We start from the raw sequence: 27292 nt of genomic DNA, 5'->3' as shown, positions 1-27292 counted from the left end.
GATATATGTGGCCAGCCATGTATACATGCATACATGCATACATGCACTTATGTACACATGTGGTATATAAATCTACTCTAGGAACCTACTGGGAATGCATTTTCAGTCCCACTAGTGGTTGGACCTGGAACACAGAGGTGCCACAGCCTCACCTCTCCCAGGCTCTCAGATCCAGTGTATTTGGTTTTTTCCTACTATTTGTGTATGACTGCATAGAGATGCAAAAATCAAAATCAAAAATCCTTACTTACTTACTAAAGGACAAAAATTAAACTAACTGAAAAATGGAAATTAAAACTTTATTTCTAATTGTGCTTTGAACTATCCAGTAAATTTGTTGAGTGATTAACTTCAAACAAAGCAGCTACATTTCACCTGCAAAAAATAAATATAATACCAGTAAACAGATACAATAAGTCTTCATTGAAAACATATCCAGAACCTCCATGGTACATACTGGGGCTGCAGCTTTAGTGCATCATTCTTCTCCCTGCTTTTTCTACAGCCAGATGATTGTTGGCATCATGAGGGTCTCCTGCTCACAAGTTTTAACAGTCCCAGTGTAGCCAACATGATTTCTCAGGTCTTTTTCAGCTCAAGTTCTGTGAGTCTTCCCTGCCTTTATTTTAGCTCAGATCGCTGTAGCACTGAAGAATAAATAATATTTCTCTACTATCATACAGTGTCTGCCAGAAGTGGCTGAAGGAAGGATTTTTCCAGGTTCAACCCAGCAGCAATTAATGGTTTAATTCCAGCTGTCCAAGGAGGTTTCATCAACGAGAAAAGGGAATAGAAAAAAAGGAAAAGATGGTAGTTTTCAAGGTGGTAGGTGAGAGAGGTCTGTATTAGCAGAAGCTTACTCCAAAAGCTTAAATTATCACTAGATAAACTCAGTAATTATTCACAATTCTCTATTCAGAAGCTAGAAAAATAAAATTTGCATGGAAGTTCTTCCCAGCACAAGAGAGATATGGACATACTGAAAGGAATCAAACATGGTGCTATTTTGTTGCCTTCTAGTCCATTTCACTGAGTCAATGAGGCAATAAGGTGAAAGCAGACAAAACTCACTGACAGAATGTCCTTCCTCGAAACATAAGGTATGAGAAGCCATCCTGTTTCTCCATGGAGCTGAACAGCAGCTGCAAAAATCCAGTTTCAAAATACCAATTTCAAAATTTTGGGCTTGCAGCTATAACACTGTGGTGGATTGCAGGAATGATAACCTGGTAGAATATCAGAAAGTGTATGTTTCAGATCTTAATGTTCTCCTTGTCATTGGGACAATACTTTAACAAATACAGAAATTTTATAACAGTTTCAAAATTTTTACTGAGTTTGGCTCTACTTTTAACTGCCTGCTAGTGTGACAAGATTTGTTGTTTCATCTGCCATCTTCCAGAAGTCTGAGAAATATCACTTGTCATTTCAAAAGCTGTGATCTGCAGCATGAGCTTGTCTCCACAGTTTTTCAGCAACTTGGAAATATCAGGATCATAATCTGCTCAGATCTAAAAGCAGCTGAAAAACTAAGCAACTAATCATTCTAGTTACTTTTCATGTATTTCTTGCTATGGCCTTGGAGTGAAACCCGGTTCAGCAAATTATCAACCATTACTTAGCAATTACAATAAGGACTCAACCTACTCGCTAGAAGAAAAAAAGTTGTTGATGATGATGATGATTGCTATTGTTTTTTTCTTTCCCAGATCTTTGAAGAGCATAATATTAAGGAATAGTCTTTATTTAATCACTGGGAAGAGATGGAGGAGCATAAATATAATGCAGTGATTATTCAGGGTAACCCATGTTGTCATTATTCCCCTAGGTAAATCGACAGTCAAAATATGCTGTAACTAAGAAAAGATACTATAAGAAAGAAATTATTGAAGTTCAACTATCAGGCATGACAGGTGAGTCAGAGACATCCCAGGATCCAGGTCTCCAATAGTGCTTGGCTTCTCTTCTCTTTGTGGAAGAACATCCCAGAGTCAGATGGGGATAGAAGGAAGGAAGACTGTTTAAAAGCCATTGGCGAGACTTGAAGTCAGTCTCATAGAAACGGCGAGGCAATCTCAGATGTTCTCCAATAGGAGAGGTCAGCCACATAGTGTTGAAAAAAAAAAAAAAACACTTCGGATTTTCCAATCACTTTTACCTTTCAAAACTGTAATCTGGCAATAGAGGAATTCAGGACAACAAAATAGAAATGATTCTGACTTTCATTCTTTGTAGTGAGGGATACTGGAAGACAAAGGAGAATGATTCCGACCCATGAAAACTTCAAGGGAGATGCTGTTGAAGAAGAATAGATATTTATTTGAAAAAAAGAACAAAACAAAACAACAACAAAAACAAAACAAAACAAACAAACAAAAATTCTCATGTACAGAATATATCGGTAGGATTCAGTCAAGGCCCAGCTCTGTTGCTAATACTTAGAATTCTCTCAGGACAATCATGTTCTGAAGAAACCTACACAGGAAAAAACAAATTAGCATGAGGAAATACAGAAAACAAGGAGAATACCCAAGAACAGCAATGTCAGCAATGGCTAGGTGCAATAAAATATGAGAGAAATGTCTTGAAGTCATTGATAAGTGCAAACTGGAATTGAGGCTTTCCAGACGCAAGTCTGGTTTCCCCTTCTCCCTTCTTTTCACTTTCTTCTCTTTATTAGACTTATGAAACACATTCTGGCACAAAGACCAAGGAGTGTCTCCTTATGAGATGTCCATTTGCTGTTGTTAAAACGTAGCCGCACTCATGAGAAGCTCAAGGACTCAGATACCAAACCTGCAGCCCTCTAGGACAGACCTAGGATTATTCCACAGAGGCAGTGGAAAGCTTCATAGGTGGGGTTACAGATGGTCCCATAAACTTTCCTGCTTTTATCCCAAAATTATTCCCTAAATCTTTGCCTAATAGAAGATTCAGTGTACTACTGAACTATGTAAAAGGAAAATGACTTTTCCTCTCATGATGCCCAGTTATACAAAGCGTATGAATAACTAAAGAGCACTCAGGCAGATACATGGCTGTAAAGCAAGAGCTAAAAAGATCAACCCCACCTGACATGCTTTGAAAAGCACAATTCCAACTGAGCAGAGTGGTGCCATTCAAAGGCAGCAGATAAGAGGTAGCACAGTGTCCTGAGGGGACCACACTTGGTGAACACAGACAGTGATTATGCTGAAATAATTAACACCTCTAATCAAGCAGAGAACATACAACGTTCAAAACACTGATTTTGTTCCTTTTATTTAAGAAAAAGAAGCTGCTCTTTTATCCTAAACACTGTATCAGCCCTATCTTCACAGTGCTACAAGTTGCAAAGCTGTTAGTTTTTACAATCTGCTCTGAACATCCCAAACTGTGCACAGCGTGAGCTGATAAAACTTGACTGGAACATTTTTTTTTTTCTGAATGTAAATTGCTGTAGGCTTTAAAGGATTCCAGATCTCCCTGGGGTAGGTAGAAACTATTTTTTAAATGGATTTGATACAACGTCTGTTTTAAAAGTCAATTTGGAACAGAATACGTCTGTGTGCTAATGGGAGTAAATGGGGTTGAGAAACATATGTTGCAGGCTTTTTTATTTCTGTGAAGAATGCAAGAATGTGAGAATACAAATAAGAAAAATAATAACAGTAATTACATACTGTGCGTTTCATTTTATATTCTTACAGATATAAGCGTACTGACATCAGGACAGTGAATTCTGCATGGCACAGAAACTGCAGCTAAAGTGCGCACTGGTAACAGCCAGTACTAGTCTTGGGTAATGTGGAGGTAGAGAAGGTTTGTGCATGGAAAAAGATTTAAAAGCTATTTTATATGCAGATATACAATTGTACACAGATATGGAATCCCAGAATCATTAAGGTTGGAAAAGACTTCTCAGATCCTCTAGTCCAACCAGCAGCCCATCCCCACCATGCCCACTGACCACATCCCTCAGTGCCACATCCACACGGTTCTTGAACACCTCCAGGGATGGTGACTACACCACCTCCCTGGGCAGCTGTGCCACTGTCTCACCACTCTTTTAGAGAAGCAATTTTCCCTAATATCCAACCTGAACTTCCCCTGGCACAACTTGAGGCCATTACCTCTTGTCCTATTGCTAATTACCTGGGATATAGGTATATATAAGGGTATGAAAATGTGCACATACGTACATGTATGTACACACAAGTTTTGACATGATTTCTTTGTATAACCCCATTTCTTCTCTCATCTAAGGTCCCAGAGGACACGTGGCATACCCTGAGGCACATAGATGTCTCTAGCAGTCAGGTGCAATAGCATCTCACCCCTAAAGGAGGCAGCAATTGTCTGAGGGAGCCCACCCTACACAGAGGAGAAGACCAATTCAAGGCCACCAGATTGTCGGCCCTAGGAAATACTGTAGCAATATTGATTTACAAGATAAATACTCAGAAAAAAAAAAAAAAAAAAAAGTGAAAATGAAAAGAAAACAGATCTAAACATTTTAAAATCCAGCAGTAAAACTTCCATTATTTTTAATGGAGACAAGCATTTACTATTTTTTAAAAAGCAGTGTGCCTAAAGTACTCTCCCACTGAATCTCTCAGCACAGTGGTGGATGAAGGAACAGCAATGTCTCGCCTGTATGAGCTCTCTGTCCTCCTTCAGGAACTGGAATGTCTGGAGGTTTCAATTTGCTTGATGACTACCTCTGCCTCAGATACCATCCACATATCTTTTTGCTACCAGCATCTGCAATTGCAGTCTGCCAAACTCCATTCTCTCTCTAAAGAAGTACTACAAAAAAAAAAAAAAAAAAAAAAAAAAAAAAAAGATAAAAAATATACCTATACTTAATGGGGGGGGGGGGGGAAGTAAGTCAAAAATATAGACAAAAAGGGCACTTTGGAATATCTTAGATAATTAAATTTTCGCATTTACTCTGAATCATTTGTCTCATAGAAGAGACTCAACACTTGTTCTTTATTCTTTACACCTCTTTTGCTACAGAACAGTGGGTTGTTTCAGTCATGTTGTACAAAACTACATGAAGCAGTCAGTCTACCTTCACAAATCCCTGGGACAAAAAAAGAAAAAAGAAAAAATACACCACTGCTCTTTCTTTGAAGAGAAAGCAAAACAGCAAAACAAAGCTATATTTCTTCCTCTTTTTTTTTTTTCTTCCCCTAATGAAATTCTTTAGTTCAGGATTCTTGGCACTGTAAACTCCGCAACTCATTTAAGCATTTCCCCATTTGGTTGGAAAATTCCTGGAGAGCTTATTTTGACTGACTTATACTTCCTTAGAGTATCCACTGTGTGGATATGGGCAACTATACCATCTTTATAATGTATGCTTAGATGATTATCGACCTGAATGCCATCCAGGCCTTTCACCAAAGCATCAGAAGTGGTCAGAGATACAACTCTTCCAGTAGTAGTTGCAGCATTTAAATAGTACCAGGAGTAACTAATAAGTAAACATCCAAAGTCTTCTTCCCTGATAAAGAATTTGAACTAAAACTTTGGTGTTATAACATCGGTGTCACAGTGTCTGAACAAGTCTGGGCTACATCACAGAGCATCACTGGGAAGGTTATAAAAAGTCCATAAAAATTTCTCCACTCTGAACTATAAGGCAGACTTCAGATGAACAGCACCTCAGAATATAGACTAGTACCACAAGTTACCTATCCGTGTCAGTAAAGGAGAATTTCTAAGGTATCTGATCCCAACAGAACAGCTAAGCAGTTATGAAACCGTATGGCAAAACAAAAAAACATCCCTGTAGGCAAAGCTGTCAAGGTTACAAAAATCTGAAAGTAAAATTGGTATAAATAATTATCTGGAACCAATGAGGCAAGAAAGAAAGACAAATACTGTCAAGAGAGAATAAGACACAAAATTAAAATCTAAGTTGTAGCAAGTGAAGCACATGAAATCCAACCACTGCCATGAAGTAAAAGATAAGAGGAACGGTGACAAGGTGATTGTGTTCCAGTAGAAAAACGGCACTATTAAAAACCATTAATCAAACACGGAATATTCATACATTGTTAGTTAAACTAACTTTACTCATCTACTGTTCTTGTTTTCTATTTTGAACACAACTGACTAAGATGAATATGTAGATTTGTTTAATCCTGGAATTAATTTTCATCATAACTTCTGAATATTTGTACACAAATACTGAATTGCTGACACATGTTCTACCTTTTTAATTTTATACTGTGAATCCCTCAATGTCTCTTTGGACTAAATTAGCCAACATTTAACAGGGGAAATGTTAGAGAAAATTAAGTTTCACAATTTATGTGTTTAAGAAAAGGCATTTTATTGGAAGTGGAAAGTTTTAAAAGGGTTGTACTCTGTCCTTGGGAGTTGCACATAACTGTTTTCAAAGGGAACATGAGAACCACCAAACTGAGGTCACCAGTGCTGCACATACTTATTTTTACTGGACTGCAAAGTCTTTGGTGCCACACAAGCCTTTCAGGCTGTGTTTGACCACAGTCATATTAACCTGTGCTGGAAATATTAGAAGTCACCAGTCAGCTGAATATCAAACACTCAGACACTCAGCTTCATTGTTATTCTTAAAACTGCCTGCACTGATAGTTACGGAAAGCAAATACTCATAGGTCTGGGGACCCTGGAGGCATTCAAGGCCAGGTTGAATGTGGCTCTGGGCAGCCTGGTTTAGTGGTTGACGACCCTGCACATAGCAGGGGGGTTGAAACTCGATGATCATTGTGGTCCTTTTCAACCCAGGTCATTCTATGATTCTATGATTCTATAACTTTTAGAATCACCTTTTAGGGGCTTTTAGAATCAAATTTACTAATTAACTTGTTCCTACTAATGCTATTTTCCTAAAATTTGTTGATTTGGTTTCTTCTTTATGTTTTCTCATACCTACAGCTACACAAACCTTTCATTATCCCTTTGGCCACACTGCTCACTCAACTCTGTAAAACACTTAACCAAAGTGTGATTGCACTGGCCACAACAGTGTTACAAAATACTTATATGCCGTTGTATATGTCATTGTTTTAGTGCACCTGTATTTGGGCTCAAAGGAAGATAATGCTGAGTAAGTATTATTATCTAAGTAATGCATTTGTGACTTACAAATGTCACAGAACACTTCTGGGGCTGCAGCTGAACTGTTAGAATATTCTCAAGGTTGTTTTTTGCCAACAGGTCTTTGATTTTGTCCTATTGACATGCATAATAGTGTACCATTAGGGTTATTTCTGGCTTAAAAGATATTTCTGCATGTGTTGTTTACGCCACGTATACCTTGCCACAAGCATTTTCTGTTTTTTATAAGCCCCGCTTTGTAGAAAGACTGTAGTCATATGAAAATAACAGTGTGAGAAACCCACTTTTATAGAGATTGAGAAGATTGTGATCAATGGTACTATAAACACACCTGCCACCACTCAACAGTCCAAATGTGGCACCCTGGCTAGTGAGCTGTAATAGCCTCATTTTTCTGCCATACGTGCAATATGTCATGCATACAATGTAATGTTGAACAGACCATCCCAGGTTAGTGACCAAAATTTTCTTTAACCATATTTTAGGAGAGAAATATATAAACTGACAGACTGATAGAAGTCTTGGAAAGGTAGTAGCATCCTTTTCCTTCCTTTTCCCAAAAGGAAACAGAGACATCAAATATACATATATTTTATAAAATTAATCTTTGGTAGATATCTGATGTAACAGAAATTGGAAATTAGAATGAGTAAATGACAAAAAAAAGGTCCAATTTCCACTCTCAAGATGTCTGTAACTATTTGGAAGAAGAAACTAACTGCCAGAAAGCAACAGAAAGGAAAAGAATGAAACTAGGTGAAGTCAAGCAAAAACAGAAGCCTAGCAGATTAAACAAAGGGGAAAAAATGGAAGACAGAAATGTTTAATGTATGCATCTTAAAAGGGGAAACAAAACAGAGCTATAAGAGGAAGAAAGGTAGGTGAATTCTAATGATACTGAATGATAGTGTATCTGAGGCAGAACAGCCACAGGGAAAGAATAAGGACACAAAAAGTCATATTGCTTTATTCATGCCATGTAGTTACACTAGTAAAACCTCCTGAGGATAGACTCAGGAGTACAGATCTAAATGTGTTTGTATCAGTGCAGCATATTCATAAAAGAAATGAAAAACCCGCAAGGCAGGAATTCAGTTAATAGCAGCAAAGACAAAGAGATGGTCAAGTTGGAAGGAGAGATAAGAAATTGTGCATTCTACTCAACAACAGCAAAGCAGCATTTTAATGGTACCTTTTAAGTTTTATAGTAGAAAGGTTTCCCTTATGCAATCAAACAATAAAGTCAGCCTCCAAACAAAGGGTTCAAAACATGATTCCCTCTCTTGCTCATATACCTCAGACACAGACTTAGACTGAACACTTTCTGGTATACTTTGTTTTCAAAAAACATTCTCTTCAGCTTAGGCAATTGCATTTTTCCCTCAAACAGATTTGAGGTTCTAAGGGCAGACTTGGAGGTCTGGACTTCTATCTTCAGCCCTCTTCTGCGTTTAAACTCAGTACCAAAGATAGGTGGTAGGAATACCCATACACCATGCACAGATCAACCTCAGTCAATACAGGATTCTGGGGATGTAGCCTGATACTTACATATTTTGAACACAGTTTCAAATGCATTTATGAATCACATCAAAGTGAGCAAGGTTGCCATACAGACTAATCCCCTTTTCTCTTGAGCTTCAGAGCAATTGCACTGCATTTGAAGCAGTGTGGATTTCAGCTGATTGAACTAGTGACTGGGTAACAAGGGTATCTTAGTAGATCTGATAAATGAGATAATTCAAGCACAGTTGATCAGCATTTACTGCTATGCTTGTCCCTTTCTACAGCTAAGATTTTTGCTGTTGGCTTGTTTTCTTAAAAAATAATAAATACAGATGATACAGATGAGACTTCCTATTGTCGGTATACAAGAGGAACCTTCGTCATTGTCTACTGCCAACATGACTGCTTAAGGATTCAGTCTGGTGTCCTTTAGTCAGCCTCTGGAGGGTTAAGGGTTTCTATGTACATACCAGCAGGGACCACTTCATTGAACAGTGATGTTCAGTTAATCCAAGTTCTAATTAATTGGTCTTCTTTTACTGTGTATTCATGTCTAAAAGGGATTTTATATCAGTTTAACACATCTAATAAACCAGAGCAAAGCAGAGTTGGAGTTGCTGTAATTACTACGTTCAGCTTCATACCAAGTGAATATAGATCATCCATTTTAATTCTGTGAGCAAGTGCATCAGCACAGAGGAGATCTTGATGCACGGATCTAGGTGAGAGGCACCGCTGATCAGTCTTAAAGGCAACAGGGCTCCATCTCAATACATTATCTATTAATAAAACCAGTCCAACAGAACCAGAGACCTACTTACATTACAGAAATTTCCATACTGATATATAATCAGTGGAGTTAAACTCATTCAGAACATAGCTAAGTGTATGTTGACACAGTAATAGGTAAGATAATCGTTATTAGAGAAAAAGATAGTGATGGAGGGGCAGCTTTTTGTCTCCATGTCTCCATTAGACTACTGAACATGAGCTGCTTCAGATGTACTCGTTCTTCTTTCTTCAGAAAAACAGATATGATACTTCATAATACAGGTACACTGGATTTTCCAGACAAGGTTTCTCTGTGCAGAAAACACAAGCTTGTCTGTCTGCATTCAGTCACAAAAGTGTTACCACCAGGTACGACAGAAGGTAACCTTCAGGCAGACCTTTGAGTGTTGATTTTCTGTAGCCTCTCATTCTAGTTGCCTCTATATGTATGTACAGTCTGTCACTTTATGTCAGTGTCCTGACCTGTGTATCTCACTGGAAGAACTAGTAGGTTTGCAGAAAATAAATTAAATTTTGATTCCTCTTGCTGGCTTAGATTTCTAAGTATGGTTTCATTTAACACTGACACAAATCTACAATATTTTCAAAGCTATTTGTTTAAAAGACTAAGTCATTAAAGAAGCACTCTTTTATACTATAGAGGTGAATAATTGTTTGAAGATTTGGGAGGGCTGTTTCTCCTCAGAAATAAACAAGAGGAATCAAAAACTTCTTGAAAATGAGCATTTGCCTGAAATTTTCCACAGGACCACTTCAGAGCCTCAGGTACTTAACCGAAAAAGGTTTAAAAGCTCATGACATAAAGTTATACTGAGAAAAAAGCTCTATTTTGGTCAGAAGAGTCAGGATTAGAATTAATAGAGAGCAAAACATCTGCTAAACAAAGAGTGTCACTGAGGTGCTCATATGGATAGAATTATACATGTCAATCATGAGAGAGAAGCAGCAATATATTAATTGATGTAAATAAGGGATTTAACTCAGTTTAATCATAAAAAAGAGACAGCAACTTAGTAAGATTTGAAATGACAAGGTAAACTTGAATATTTATTAGATAGAACAGGCATGCCCAACCTGAATCCTCTGGACCGCGTGTGACCCTGAATCATAGAATCATGGGACGGTTTAGGTTGGAAGGGACCTCAAAGTTAATTTAGTTCCAACTCTCCTGTTACAGGTAGAGTTGCCAAACACTATGTGTTGGCATGAGTTGGACATTCTTCAGAATTTGGCTGCAGTTGGACACTGAAAAGTGCTGTGATTAGGTGTACACGCTGCTCTAATTAGACATTGGCTATTGTGTTATTATGTTTCCCAAGAATTCACTTTGAGCAGAAGCAGCCATCACAACCAGACACATCCTACATGACTGCCACTGGTGGTTATCTCCCTATGCAGAATGCAGCCATCACAACTGACATTGGTAGCTGTTGCATAAGCAAGGCTATGGGGAACAAAAGGACAGGCTGGACAGGGTGAGCACATCTTCACAGGAAGTAAATTCTGTGTATGCTGGAGATCTGTCTCGAAAGTATTTTTCCAACTCAAAGTATTTGCACCACACTTTCTGGGCTTACTTTCAGACTTGAGACAGTCAAAGGTATGAACCATCCTTTTACCACAGGAATCTCTTTTCCTTGACGGTTCCTTGATTTCATGTACCGTTACACTGACCCATCCCAAGATGCATACAAAAAAAGAGTGAATTCTTCATGAGGTTTTATGGGTGTCAAGGAATTTTATTAGATTATCTTCTCCTTCATACAGCCTTTTACTTCTACAAAAAATCAGAAATAAAACCCGTCTAACATCTGACCTGTCAGCAGTTGGACAGGGATGGGGACACAGAATCATAGAGTTATATAACTGTTTGAGTTGGAAGGGTCCCTTAAAGATCATCTAGTCCAACTCCTCTGCAACAAACAGGAACACCCACAGCTAGATCAGGTTGCTCAGAGCCCTGTCCTCTGACCTCAAGTGTCTCCAGGGACAGGGTGTTCACCACCTCCATGGGCAACCCATGACAGTGCTTCACCACCCTTATAATAAAAAAAAAAAACCTTCTTCTTTATATCCAATCCAAATCTCCTCTCTTTTAGTTTGAAACCTTTTCCCCTTATCCTACCACAACAGACCCTGCTAAAGAGCCTGTCCCCTTCTTTCTTAGAGGTACCCTTTATATACCAAAATGCTGCTCTCAGGTCTCCCTGGAGCCTTCTCTTCTCCAGCTGAACAGCCCCAGCTCTCTTAGCCTGTCCTCCTAGGAGAGGTGTTTCACTCCTTGGATCATTTTGTGGCCCTCCTCTGGACGCGTTCCAACAGGTCCATGTCTCTTCTGTACTGAAGACTCCTCATCTGGATGCAGTACTCCAGGTGAGGTCTCATCAGCGCAAAGTAGAGGGGCAGGATCACCTCCCTTGACCTTCTGACCACACTTCTTTGATGCAGCCCAGAATGTTATTGGCTTTCTGGGCTGTGAGGGCACATTGCTGGCCAATATTCGGCTTGCCACTCACCAGTACCCCCATATTCTTTTAGGCAGGATTCTGCTCCATCCTTACATAATCCAGCTTGTACTGGTACTGTGGGTTGCCATGACCCAGGTGCAAGACACTGCATTTGGATTTGTTGAACCTCATGAGGTTCTTCTGAGCTCACTGCTATATAATTATTAGTGTAACCTGCAGGCTTTTTGACAGTACTTTGTTTACCCACTCCCTTCCACAACAGTCATGGCACAAGTAGTTCCTGTAAGAGATGCTATTATTTGGCAGTGGCTTAGAGACATGAAGTCTCATCCCACTTCTTACAGTTTCTGTGAGTACACCAGCAAGAAAGAGCAAATCTTTCCAGCAGGCCAAGGGATTGAAAACATTTCTTCCTAGGAAGGGCAGTTGTGCAGGCAAGGATTTTTTTGTGTGTGTGTTTTTCTTGCATCATTCTTCTCTGGGGATCTTTTTTCATGTTTCCTGCCTTTTGCTTTTGGTTCTGTGATGATCCCCCTGGCAGTACTTAGCAGTTATTTTGAGCTGTCAGTGGAGGATGACAAACCATAAAGTTACACAAAACTCAGTGTGAAATTAAGCTGCTATCAGAAGCCACTGGGATCTGTGACCCTCAGGATAGTTCGGGGGTGGAGGCATTAAGGGGTTATTTTCATGATATCAGTTAGAACTTGTTCCTGAGCACACCAACAGCAAAATCTTATTTCTAGCTCCACTGCAGCCTGAAAGAATCCACAGCAGTGTCCCAAACTAGATGTCATACACGGGGGAGTTGCAAAGTCCATCCAGATGTGGATCCAAACATTTCTGATGTCTGAATCAGTAGCTCCAGCTCAGGGACTTGTTCTGTTCATAAGTAAGGCCGAGGATGTCCTCTCTCCTTTCATTGCCACCCCTGAGCTCAGTCATCCCTCAGTTACTTAAGCAAACGTCACAGTTGTGTTGCTTGAAGCAGCTTTAATTCATCTCCCCATTATAACAACAGTAAAACCAACAGAAGTGAAAAGCTCATAACTATCCACTAGGCTCTGGTTAATTAGAACTGCTGAGAAGAGAACAGGTCTGACTCCAAATATCCTGTTAAATCACACAGAGACTTCAAATTGAATATAAATTTCCCATCTGCTGCATCAAACATTTTGCCATTTTCTTCTATCATTCTCTGAATTGTAATGAGACACAATGCCTTTAGTATTCTTTACCTTCTGCAATTATGAGATGTCTTCCTATTAAACACACTGAAGAACTAAATGGCATGCAAGATACTTTGTTCAGTTTTATAGAGAAGAAAACTGTATGAATTCCTTTATCTTCTGTCACTGGGACATGTTTATCACTCCACAATCAAATGTAATGCAAGTTGTCATCAATTTTACTAAGAATAATAAGACAAAATGTAATGTGAATACATAAAAAGTGTTGTTGATAGCTTGTTTACAAAATTCAGGACTTTAATGCATATTCTGTTTTAGCACAGAACCTATTAATATAATAAGAATACTGTCAGCCTCAAGCAACCTGTTCTCCTCAGCTGTGCTTTTCTGGAGAAATCATACTTTCCCAGACACCCTGAATTTTTGCTCACACACAGTGCTCATGTCGCTAGGCCCATGGATTTCTGAAGAATTGTGAAGGGTCCTCTACAAAGAGATAAGGATGTTCTCTTTATTTCTTGTGTCAGATAGGTTTATTTGATTAAAGGCTTGTAATTTGGCGACACATTATTTCATGACCCTCAAAATTCAGGTTTGCATGTACAAACAGTGTAATTAGATGGCATACATTTACAGTGACAGACTCATCCCCCTTTTCCAAGTGCTGAAGGTTAAAAAAAAACTGTATCAAGATAATCTTAAATATGCAATCTAAGCCTCACTTCAGGAAAGTAATTAAGCAAGTGTTTCACAATTCAACAGTCCAGATGTTTTCTTTTTTAAAAAAATTGCACTTACACATCTCATAAATAAAACTGTTCTATTGAATTAAGGCCTTCCTCAGAAGAATATATGCTTTAAGAATATGCTTGATCTTTGCAGGAGGTCCACTTCTATCTGGTATCTTCACTAATCATGGAATTGTAGTGGTTGAAAGAGACCTCTGGATATGGTCTAGTCCAACCCCCTGCTAAAGCAAGCTCCCTTCAGCAGGTCATACAGGAAAGCATCCAAGCAGGTCTTTAATATCTTCAGAGAAGGAAGCTCCATGGCCTCCCTGGGCATTCTGTTCTAATGCTGTCACTCTCACAGTAAAGAAGTTCTTCCCCATGTTCAGATGGAACTTCCTGTGTTCTGGTTTGTGCCCACTGCCAATTGCTCTGTCACCAAGCAGCATGGAAAAGAATTTGGCCCCATCCACTTAACATCCATCCTTTAGATATGTATAAGCATTGATAGGATCCTGTCTCAGTCTTCTTCAGGCTGAGGAGTCCCAGCTCTCTCAGCCTTTTCTCGTATGGGAGGTGCTCCAGGCCCCTTATCATCTCTGTGGCCCTCTGCTGGACTTCTTCTAGGAGATCCCTGTCTTTTGAACAGCAGAGTCCAGAACTGGACACAGTATTCTAACTGTGCCCTCACCAGGGCAGAGTAGAGGGGGAAGATAACCTCCCTTGACCTGCTGGCCACACTCTTTTTCATGCACCCCAGGATCTCAATTGGCCTTCTTGGCCACAAGGGCACACTCCTTTCAACAGGAAACACAACCCATATACCTGAAATACAAGGAATGTTGCAGGCAACACTATACAAAGAGAATACATGCAATCATCTATTAAAAAGGTGGTATATGGGACATTGTTTTAGCTGTTAATCATGGAATAACAAACCTAAGCTCAGGTATGTAACTTTTATTAATGTGTTCTCCAAATCTGGACTGCTTGTCTTCAAATTCTATCAATGTTCGTTTACGCAACAAGTATAAGTTGCTTATCTATATATATTACATGAAAATGCTTCAAAGGGTTCATTAAATTTGTTCCAGTGTAGAACGGTCAAATGAAATTTGAGAAATCTTTTATAAAAATTAATCAAATAAATAAATAAAAATAAAAATACCCACTTATTTAATTCATTAGAGTATAAGAAAACACTTCCGGGAAATTAGATACGAAAACTATAAATATTTACTAAATGAAATGCATATGTTTGTAAAAAGGTACAAAAATATGTCCAAACTAAGTTGAAATTGTAGAATATTAATTTTGCAGAACACTCACTGAAAAAAAATAATTTTAAGTCCTTGTTTTAAAGCAAATTTCCAAATCTTACCAGCATTGTATCAAATCTGAAAATCTGCCCCATAGAAAGCATTTTTTTTGCATAAAGTAACATGAAATAATTATCAAATACTGTGAATGAAGTATATTCTAAATCAAAAGTTTTACATTTAGGACAGCTTGTTTGTTCGTTTACTTTGTCACACAGTTTTCACTTTCAGTATGACATGATTTTTTTTTTCACAAAAACACAGTCATCTTTATTTGATAAGTGTTAGGAATCTTTCTTTGCTGCGCTGCTTTACATCAGCTGCCAATGTAGTCACACATTAATCACACTCACTGAATGCCATTTGAGACCTTTTTTTCAAACCAGAATTACAGATTTCCTCACCGACATCCTTGGAGTGTCCTATAAACGTCACTCAGCTTATTATCACAAGAACCCTTCAACAGGATAGATGGCAAGATAGAGTTTAAGAGTAAAGCTGTTTGTTAATTTGAAGTTTGCAATTTGTGACTGAAGCTAATCAGCACTTCAGAAAGTCAAGGTAGTGAATTCTCAGGTGAGAAGCTTCCTCAGCTTCCAGTAATTCCTGGATGCAGCACACACATTGCACACACCCTCTCAGGGACTTTAGCTGCCATAGTAAGAAGCTGGTAAGATTTTTCAAAGGCTTATGATGCAGTCAGCTCAGATTTTTTGTATAGGACACCTCAAGCTATGTCCATGACAACATGTCAGTCTCTGACAAATCTGTCTCTGACACATGAGAGCACAAGAGCTTTCCAACAGAAAGGACCAACCATATAATGAAGTGTTAATATTCCTCTCTCCTCAATCATGTGCCTAATAAAAAAAGAAGCATTAAATGGCCTTAATTACTGTAAACACTGAAAACTGTGCCCATAATGCCAATGGATTGTGTTGAACTCTTGCTGGCAATCACTGTGCACATCTTTTATAGTATAGAGTAGTTAACAGAGGCCTTTGAGCTCAACCAAATAACACTCAGGCAACACACTGACTTCAGCTGGTAAAATCAAACACTTCAGTATGTTATTCATATTTGTCTTCAGTCTCATATTCATATTTTTCTTCATGTTCACACAGTGAAAATTCAGAAAAATATATTCATGTCATCTATTTTGGCCAGTCAAATCACACTGCTTGGATCCAGAGCCGCTGGAATTAAAAGCAAAGGGGAATCAGAGCACCATTTAGCTCAGATGTAAGATTCCATGCCTATATTAACCCCAAAACATATCTTCCAACCAGACCTTAAATTAGTCAGACGTGTCCTGGAACCACAGACTGATCTTTGACTGCAGAAATGCACACGCCTTTAAGACAGAGCATGTATGAAATAGATTACACTTATCCACAGCTTTAACCACGACTAAACATCCAGTTCTGAATCAAATTACCTATATGTTATAATCAAACTAATAGCACAAATCTTGATACATCTTCAAGCAGCAAGTAAGCTACACCGTATGTATAAAACAAACCCAAAATAGATATTGTACTTTGCAGATTTTCTTTTCTCGAGAATTCTGGGATCCTAATCGAATTCACTAGTTATAATTTGTAGCTGTCTGAGCTCAAAAATGAATGCAGGAAAAACAATGAGAAAAAAAGCATCCCGGAGCATTAAGACTCCTGAGTCAAACTGAGGCCTTTTCAATTTATCCTCATGAGCAGCAGCACTGTCACACTTGCTGGGGTTTTTAATTTCAAATGACAGTCTGTCACTCTTTTTGTGACCAACACATAAAATGTACATGAGAGATTACAGGTAAGAAAGTGCAATGGATAAATAAATTAAATAGCAGGATTAAGTTAAAGCAGACTGTACTACAATATGCACACGACTGACAGGAGGAAAGTTAGGAAGATCTGAACTTCTTCCATGTTATCCTTTCACTGTTTGTTACGTAACAATTATTTTCCCCTCTTAACATCATTGAGCATGAGTAGGCACAGATCACCTGGAGAAATGGGCTGGAGACAAAGCAAACAAGTCGGGGCTTTGTTTTCAACTGCTGGACTAGAGGAACAGAGTGTGAAACAAGAAATGAAGACTGCAGGTTTAAAACAGCAGATGTCTATAGGGAGGAAAATATCTGATGGGCAATTAATTGGAGAAGAAATGGGAAGACCTGGTAAGAAGGAAAAAAGAGAAAAATGTGTGTATCCTCACTGACTGTACTTCTTGTTTACACACTCTGCATCTCCCTTCTTCATATTGGCTTGTACAATTAGGGCAGCCCTTACATTACGGACAAGCCAAAGTGTATTGATTTTCTTAAAAATAGCAGTGAGCCTTTTACTTCAGCCAGGATAACAGTAGTGATGGCAAAGACCACATCTTGAACAGGCTTTCTTTGCATTACTGATTCATTAGGCAAAGCACTAATTGAAAAAGCAGCTAATAAATCGTTGCTGCCTGTCAAGTGGCAATAGCAATCTGAAAAAAAGAAAAGCATCATGCAATCAACTTTAAACATGGTATAAAAACCCTTGTTGCTTATTATTTTAAGTAGCACTAGGATATTGCCAATCCTATAATATTTTCCACTAATAAGCAATATGCAAGAAAAGATTTCTTCTCATGGTCCTGTCTCTCTAGAACATCCATGGACGAAGATTTAAATCCTCCCCTCAGTAAAACTCCAACACCTGTTGATTTCCTGTTGCCCTTAATAAATCACTCAGATTTTCATGTGCTAACTTTGTATGAGGTGGTTAGCACTTACTCTGAATTGCTAGAATTTCCTATTGTGAATTCAGAAGTATTAATTTAATGCTTGAGCTATTTCATTATATTTTCTGGCTTGATTCCCAATCATTTTCTTAGCATCCCATTACAACAAACATGGAAGCTCAGGCTTAGCATTTTTATTTTGTGTCTATTTCAGGTGCCATTGATTTTCTGTCATTTGGAAACTATGAATTCTTTTTAATGGGGGTTAATGTAGGACGTAACCATCAATAGCTGTTATGCTGATATTTTTCCGTATTTTTTATTAGTGCTTTTAAAATAGAAGATGTTTGCAGATAACTCCAATGCTCTGCTATTTTGATCAACAGTATTTTTTTCCTACAAAGCCCACAGCATCCCTACAGAAATGTAAATTTTTAAAGCACATCAGAATGCTGGGTAAAATCAGGAAACAAAGATAGAAACAAATCAAATGACTATGAAAAGTTACACAGAAATCTAGCAACGCAACAGGAAATTGAAGCCTTTTCTTTTTGCATCTATTCCTATATATTAAGTATAAAATTATTCTGATTCACTGGATGAAGTATGCAGTACAAATTGTCTGAAGAGCTGTTAAAAATATTTTGCAAGTAACATTTGAGTTCTCAAATGGGACCCTTCCTTTTCTGGGTGATCACACAATTTTCATTTCCAATTGTACCTTCAAATTTTGGCTTCTTAGAAATTACACAGTTTATTTTAATTTCTGCTAAGAAAACCAGAACTTCTTTCATGGACCAGAACATGGTACAAGAAGATTTAGTATAGTCTAAAATTAGCTCTTATGAGCAGTTGTGGAACAGCCTGTTCGACAAGGCAAATCTCCTTTTACAGATATAAAAGAGTTCCCTGAAGAATAAATTACACATTTTTTTCAAGACAAATGCTTTCTTCTAAATCATCACATAAATGAGTGATATTTTTTCAATCACACCTCAGCAATATCCAGTAGCAAGATAGCCTCAAAACTCACTCTGCAATATTGGAAAATATTTTCAATTTTTAAACAAATTTTGATTTGATCTATGATAAGACAAAGGTTAGCCATAGTGAGTCCAACAGCTCCTAAGGAAATTAAGCTACTGTGAAATAAGGGGTATGATTCATTCACGAAGTTCTAGGGGGAGTTGGACTGGCTTTGAGATGATCAACATACCTGTAAATGACCTAGCACTTGAGGTAAAAGGTTAAACATGAAAGTTTGTGAGTTATTCAGGGTAGCAAAGATGGTAACAGTGGAGAATTATAGAAAACCCTTACAAGAGCAAGTGACTGTGAAAAAAAATGGCTAATGACATTCACACTGGACAGTTGTAAAGTAATGTAAGAGCAGGAACAAAAAATAACCCTAATTTTACACATTAAACAATGAGAGCTAGTAATTATCACTCAGGAAATGTAGCATGTAATTATAAGAAACTCTTCCATAAAAATATATCCTTGGTTTACTTGTCAGCAACAGTCCAATTATTGAATCAGATCTCAACAATTCTTAGGAAATAATAGAAAAGCAGAGTAAATCAGCAGGCATTTGTGTCTTGGTTATGTTTATATCTGACCCTTTAGACTCAAAGAAGCTAAGTGACGCAAGAAGCCATAAACAAAGATAGGAGAGCATTTCCAAGGAAGAAATGAGCAAACAGACTGATCTCCAGACTTGAAATTGATCGATACAATTGTGATTTGGAAAAAGGTAGGAGGGGTTGAGTATTTACTATATCTTCCCAAACAGAAGACTCAGGAAAGGTGTTGGGGGAGAAGTGGCTTAGAAATTAGATCAGCATGGAGCAAATTTAAAAGAAACAGCTGGAATATTTTCCCCACAATGTATCTATGAAACTCTTTGAGGTAGATGTTAAATTTACACAGGTTCAACAGTGTGCCGGTAAAATTTGTGGTAGGAGCATCCATTAGGTGCAATTCAGTATAGACATGCTACCACACATTGAAGAAGCTTCTGAGTCACAGAAACCTCTGAAACCTGGGACTGTATTTGGGGAAAGTAGGATTTTATGTTTACAATACACCTGGGTTCTTCACAGGCATACACTATGTGTCTCTGTTGGAGACATGCTGGATTGCATGGACCACTCTTACACTCTTCTTTACTAGTTTGGTCACTATTTGGTGAATCTCTAGCATGTTCCTGCTTCTTTCCTTGCTTTCAGTATTTGCCCTACTGAAGATGAGATAGTTCTTTTAATTAAAAGAAGGCTTTGCTTACATTCCCATGTAATGATATAATTCATATATCTCTGCCTTACTGCATTTGATACCATTCACAGAGGGGAAATACATCTCAAGCAGGCAAACATTTGTATTTACAGCTTACAACAAAAACCACAAAGTAAGCCCAAAAGGATGTCAGTGAGAATTCAGTCTTCTGAAATCAGCCCCAAAGCTGCTAAGTTTGATAGATTTTTACATAATTTATTATTTAACTAATATTTTACTCAACCTTTTAGAGAGAATTTCACTGCAAGAATTAATTCCACCCACTCTTCAAATTCACTCCATTTCTACAGGATCCTATGCACTATTTTCTACAGGGCTGTAGTCACTCTAACTTGTGCCCTTCTAATGTGCAGATTATGTTGATAACTGTAATGGAAGTCGGTGAAAAATATACTTCATTACCCTGAAGTGATCTGAAGTACCTGGATAATTTTCATTTTAGCAGATTGTCAGCTAATGTGAGAAACAACAACAAGAGGCCACAAAAACATGTTTATCACTGTTATTTCTCTGGTAATAGAACATTAGATTACAGTCACATAAAGCCTTGTGCAAACAACTTTATCTTCTTATTACCATTTCCTTTGTCAAATGAGCTTTTCTCAAGCTCTTCTCTGTGCAAATGAAGCAACAAAGGTTTAGGGAAGGAAAGCCAATTGATCTGAAGGAAATCCTCTGGAAAACATTATACCATAATAGAAAATTCCTAGAAGCAGAATGACTTTAGCCTTACATTTAGTTGACTAAAAGCATGGTCAATATGATTTTGTACTCCTTGTGCACTACTTGCCTTCTCTTGACAGGATAAGTAATAAAACAGAAAGGAAATCTCATTTGAATCCCATTGATGTATCATTTCTGAAGCTAGCAAAATCTCCCTTCCACTGAAGTGCTTCAGAGCATTGGCTAAGAAGAGCGAGTGGAAATGAATTGCTACACTCCTATCTTTCTCCTTCCAGCAAACTGTAAATGCAGATGTGCATTTTAATGTCGACAAATGTGATCACTTTATTAGCATGATGCAGCTTAAGGTTGGCAAGAGGGTTTCAGAGCTCTAGGAGAAGGATTAGGTTTTGGGAGGGGGTTGTTTTGAGGGCTTTTTTTTTTACCCTTTAAAAAGAACAATAAAACAAATTTGTAAGTTGTGCTGTGGAACCATAGTCCCATTTTTATACTCCTACATGCTGAGAGTTTTACTGGAATAGAAAAAGAAATAGAGCTCTAAATCTGGTGGGTGGAAAAAAAGCAAAATAAAATAATAAAGGCAGATAAGAACAAATGTGTTTAAGCAGACTCCTGATTTTGCATTCTTCAGGGCCTAACACAGTAGCTCATGCACAAAAAGTGCCTGTACCAAGATTGTTCCATAGTGAAAGATGTTGAGAACTATAAAATTTTTGTAATTATTTTTAACCAGGAATCAATGTTAAGCTGATTAATGTTAATGTTTCTTTAATTGCAGCACAACACTAATTATTGTAGAGTAAACCACTCTCAAAAAAAAAAAAAAAAAAAAAAAAACACAGCATATAAACAGGACAAATTCAACTTCAGACATTGCCTGAAGGAACGATCTTTAGGGTCTTTTGTTCATCATCTTTTCATTTTGATTTGGATGTTTTTCAGGATTGTTTTTTTTCCTCTGCTTTGGGGTTTATTTTAGTTGGTTCATTGGTTGGGTTTTTTGTTTTGTTTTTTTTTTTTTTTTGGGGGGGGGGGTGTATTTGTTTTGTTTTTTAATACATAGGTATGGGAGCCAGTCTTTCTTCAAATGGTGCCATGGCTCCTTTTGCTTACTGTCTTAATATTGTATTGCAGCTTTACAAAAATTATCTAGATAAGGTATAAAATCTGGGTATGAGTGAAATGGGATGATTATCTTCACATCCTCTGTGGGAGAGAGAGAGAGCTTCTCTCTCACTTAGCAAGTTTTATCAAAGGCTAAACATAGTAAAAGCCATATTTACTCATTCCAACTGGCTTCTAATTCAGCCCTGTTCACCTGAGTTGCACTCATCAGGATGCCAATTTCCCAGACTCAAGATAAAGCACAACTGCCACTAACTAAGACCATTCCCACAAAGGTATTGGAAGCTGGACTGAAACCTTGAATTCCTCACAGAACTTAATATTCATAATGAGAAGTTTGACCTGTTCTGGCATCCAATTATACAAAACAATATATATAGTTTAATAAGTTATCATCAGAGAGAAGGAAATCAAAGCCAAGTATGATCTCATTCTTCCATATAGTGTATTAACCTATCTAAAGACTTAGAGTACTCTATTACAGAAGCAACTTAATAATTAAATGGAAGATGCCCAGTGCTTTATCACCCTTTATGTCTGTACTTTGCTAAGGAGAGAAGCATTTGATTACTTTAAGGAAAAAATAAAAATAAAATAAAGCAGCTTAATACTGATTAGGAGCTTTAATATAAAAAACAATGCTTCCATAGAATGCAATCCCAGATCCAAAACAATAATTTCTTCCATAGTACATTTTCAGGAGTTGAGTTTATTTTAAAACATAGATAATGATACATCTTCCATAGTGTACAGACCGTCTGCTTAACCGTCTATTATTATAGCTTGAATATTAGTTACTTCAATACAAACAGCTAAATACATTGACAAAGATAAATGAAGCTCTATAAGAAATTAATGAACATCTCCGATTGGGAATGAGTTTTTCATCTGTGACTACATTTGGATTGTGTCAATATAAACTTTCAGGCACAATCTATTCCCTCACAGTGGTGCTTTTTCATCTGCATGATAAATTACATAATTATCTATATGGATTCTTTAATTTGGAATGTCTTGTTCTGCAAATTGTTCACAGAACAGAAGGTTAGAATGACCAAACCTGACACTTACAATCATTTGGGTTGATACCATATGTGGGAGTTTCACACACCTTTCTCCTTTTATATATTCTTAGTGTTCTGTTATACGAATCAAATGAAACAGAAAGCTTCTTTGAGTCTTGAAAGTGTAAATTATTATGAATTCCAACCTACTACAACATGAGCAACAAGAAGATAGCACATCCCGATGGTACAGGACACAATCATCATGGGGAAACCTAACCTGAAACAATAAAATAAAAGAAAGATCAATAATAATAATATTAATAATAATATAGCATATAGCAATGCCAAAAGCATGGATATATTGTCAGATTATGACAGGGAGTCTAATACTCAACCTTACTTTTCTACTTCCAGCCTATTTAAGAGAGATGTGGTTGAAATCAATGTAATTTCACTGATTTCAATGCATCACTTCCAATTTACTTTGTCTCACAGGTAAAAATAACCATTCTTAGAAGTTATGCAACATTGGGATAGATCATCCAGCATCACCTCAGATTAGATGAGCAGCCCTAGGATATCTACTAGAGTAGAAATTCTAATTTCTAACTTAATCTATGGCTCAAACTCCTTGAATTGTTTACCTTCTGAGCTGCAGTCACATAAAGGTAGTATTTCTCTTCTGTTCTTCTCATTAAGTTTTGAATCAAGAGCTGAACATTAACAAATTGTTGGAAATAAAACCCAGACAGTTGTAAAAGCACTAAAACAATGCTGTTCTGTTAAAAACAGCTCTTTGCTTTACATCACAGATTAAGCTTTTCAGACCACACCCATTATATTTTACAGCTTTCTTTAGATAGACAAACACTGACAGCAGAGATGGACAACCAGAAAGGATGGTATAGGGTTTGCTGATTCTTACTCTGCTAGATCTGTAGGTCTTCTACATCCGTGAAAAGAAGGGAGTGAGTTGTCTGGACCTTAAAAATGTTGTTTTGTGGCACTGGAGGACTATGAAGAGCCACTGTTGTGATCACACCCATTTGTTTTATGTTACTAAAATCATGAGGAGAACTTTGGTGAGAAATGATCATGTGACAAAGGATACTTCTTATGTAATTTCTTTTGTCAAGTCCAGACAAGATTTTCCATAAACCTCTTCAAAGCATGGTAGTGTTATCTGAAGTGCAGCCTTTGATTTATTCTCTTTCTTGAAGTAAGACCTACTTATTACATATGCGTATATTAGTTGTGCTTTTGCTTGCTCGGAGCCTTTGAGAAGGTTCCAGGAGCCCATTTATCGATGATAGGAAGACACCATTTTCTGAGCTTAAGTGCATGAATAACACCTTATTTTAGGAAAGTACAGCTAAAAGAGACCTCTTGGGACATTTAATCTCTCCAACACGTCCTCACTGTAGGAGAAAATTACAGAAAATGAGAATACCTCAGTGTCTCACTGTAGTCTACCCCTTCTATCTCCTCCTACCTCAGCTTCAATGTTGCTCTAAACATTGTGATATTCAAGAGTCAGATCTACTTTATTGCTGTTTTGCTGAAAAACTGACTGAAGGAGACATAGATGTGACCAACAGAATAAAGGAACTCATTGTCATAGGTTTAAGTTACTGATAATGGCATTCATCCCAGGAACCCGGGTCACACCCAGGAACCCTGCCCCCCAAACCAGACAAAAAAAAAAAATCAGTCGTAGCCTATAAAGCTGACTGAACAATTAGGAAATCAGTACAAATCAAACTTTCTGAAGCAAATGCTGGAATTACTTAGTGAAGAACAGGCTCTCCCACAGCGCTAGCTGTTCTTGACTCACTATCAAAATGAAACTGAAATGTACTGTTAGAAATAGAGGTAAACCAAAGAAAAAAAAAAAAAGGGAAACACCAGCTAGGTTGAAAATGTTTAAGGGACAAGACTGTCAGGGCTAACAGATCATCTTATTTCTGACTCCATGACATCCCCCTGAAAAGACTGTCATTGGCCCGTGTCCATGAACATGCATTTCCTGCCCCAGAAAGACAGTTCCAATGCCCAGTTCAGGTGGTTTTCTCCCCCATTTCTCTGGGATTTAGGACCTGGTGTGCCAAACTCTCCTGACATTCTGGTAACAGGCACTATTTTTGGTATTCTAGCTTCAAAAATATTAATGTTAAGCTGGTATATGGAATTGGGAAAGCAGAAAAGGAGAGGAGGAGAGAGAAGGACTGGGTGTGTTCAAGTAGTGAAAGCTGTGTAGAACTGTTAAAAAGGCTCAATGGATTTTCATAGCATTCAAATATTTCCTCAGAAGTCTGAAATATATTTCAAAGTGCTCATTTCTTTATTTTTTTCAGATGAACGTGTGTAACTATGCTGCAAGTGTTCTTTTAAAGTCTGACTATTTAGATCCTTGCTTTTGACCAACTTTACTTGAAAAAAAGAGTAATTATTCAGATCTGTAACATTATTGTTTTCATTCAGTACTCAAACTATGATCAAACTAGTAACATTGCAAAACAGAAGAGATAAAGCTACTTACATTGGAACTATTTTAGAACAAAAACAAATAAATGAATTTAAGGGCTAGCCAATTGCTCTGAATCTTTCCTCCGTCATCTGAGCGCGTTTGATTTCCAGTCCTCCTTAATCTCATTTCCATAAAAATATCCAGATAGGGCAAAAAAAAAAAAAAGACAGTAATGGCTGTAAGAATAAAATAGCATGACTATAAAATCCTCCCACATCCTTCAGTATATTTCATGAACGCTCCCTGCAGCTGAATCCACATGACAGGCTGGTGGAGACTGCTACAACTCTCACAAGAAAACAGGTTGTTATTTGACAGAAAACAGAGTTTTATTGACCTCACAGTTAGCAAGCAAAGAACTGGTACTGAGAGAAGTGAGGATAGCACAGATCCTAATCTGTACTAATACAACCTAACAAACCTCCCTGGGGAACACACAGCAGCTCAGCAATGAATGGCAACATACTGGCTTTGTGAAGACTTGTGAGGGGAGGGAAGAGTCCAAAGAGATTTAACAGTTTCTCAGCAATTAAAAGGAGAAGAGATCTAGCATGAAGAGTGTCCATACAAGACAATGGATGGATTACACAGGACTTCATACAGACATGCAGAAGCTGTAAATGTGCCCCTACCCTCACAGCAGAAGCCGAACTTGCAGTCGGAGCCGCACGCAGCCTGAGGAGGTACCTCACCTCATTTAGCATGGATGGTTGCATAGAGCCCAGCTACAAAACCATTACTCTCACGGCATGGACAATTTCCTCTCAACTTGAGGCCCAAATCTCAGGACCACTAGCCTGAGCACAAATGTAATTGGATCGAATTCTATGTGGAATTTGTGCCAGGGAGAGAGGAGATGAAGCTCACTCCATGAACATTAGTTACTGCAGAGATAGTCGATTACCCGTGTCGGATCAGTGCCCAGTTGTGCTATTGCTCTACCTCAAGGGAAGAGACAGCTCCTGTCTGAGGCTACATACAACATAATGCTTAGGTACCCACACTGTCTTTAGTAACATCAAATGTAAAAGCACATTTTAAACAATGTAAAATTTACTTTCCAACCAATGGTCATTCACCTTGAAATGTGAAAGCAACACGTCTGTTGTTGTTGTTCCTGGCCAGGAGAAACAATCAGTAAGGCTTGGCAGTCCTAAAATCTCCCTCTCAACTAATACTTCATGTTAGTAAGAAACATGAATCAGCATCTTTGTCATGAAAATACATTTTTACAAGATCTTGTAAAGGCAGGACATCTGGTGTGACATTTCTATACACCAATTAAGGGAAGAGGGCAGACACATCCTGCACTGGGCAGCTTTTTCATCCCTTGTGGCTGTTGCAGACAGGGAGATACACACGCCCTGCATGGTGCAGAAGGTTCTCCTTGAATCTCTGCAGCCAGCTCAGGGACACTGCACTACCTTTTCACTGCTGCAGAGAGGAAGGGAAACAGGACCTAGCATTTCCCCCACTTCTACCTCCATTTCCACCTACCAGAAGTTTATATGCAAACCTGCAATCTAAACGAAATCATACTGCTTAAATACACACAAGCAGATGTTAGTTCAGTGTGATATACTAGGAACATTTCAAGCAGCAGCCCCAAGGATTTGTCTTGGACAAAGTTTTGCTTATTAATAACTTAGTGATCCAGTAGTGAAAAGCTTGCAAATCACCCCAGTGCAGGAGAGATGTCAGACTCTGTGGAGAGCAGAATTCAGCATGTTCTTGACAAATTAAAATGAGAATTTGGAATGTACAAAGCAAAACTCTGTAAAGAAAAGTGTGAAGTATTTATTAGGAGAAATCAAACACAGGCACAGAAACCTTTTTTT

At 37.9% G+C, this 27292-nt stretch overlaps 1 protein-coding gene across 5 annotated transcripts in view; it reads right to left on the bottom strand.

Moving 5' to 3' along the window:
- Positions 1-365: 365 nt before the first annotated feature.
- OCA2 (OCA2 melanosomal transmembrane protein) overlaps positions 366-27292 on the bottom strand; it is a 204993-nt gene continuing 178066 nt past the window's right edge. For 4 of the 5 annotated variants that reach the window (XM_004938466.5, XM_025146634.3, XM_025146636.3 and 1 more), the window contains one exon: positions 22610-23204. In XM_004938466.5, coding sequence (XP_004938523.1) covers positions 23117-23204 — 88 coding nt within the window. In that variant the 3' untranslated portion in view covers positions 22610-23116. Of the gene's footprint in view, positions 2296-22609; positions 23205-27292 lie in introns of those variants that run through there. The other variant, XM_040662061.2, reaches the window with a different exon arrangement.

This window comes from Gallus gallus, chromosome 1 (assembly GCF_016699485.2).
Source record: "Gallus gallus isolate bGalGal1 chromosome 1, bGalGal1.mat.broiler.GRCg7b, whole genome shotgun sequence".
Taxonomy (NCBI): domain Eukaryota; kingdom Metazoa; phylum Chordata; class Aves; order Galliformes; family Phasianidae; genus Gallus; species Gallus gallus.
The sequence above is the reverse complement of the archived record's forward strand: the minus strand, read 5'-3'. Positions and strand labels throughout refer to the sequence as shown.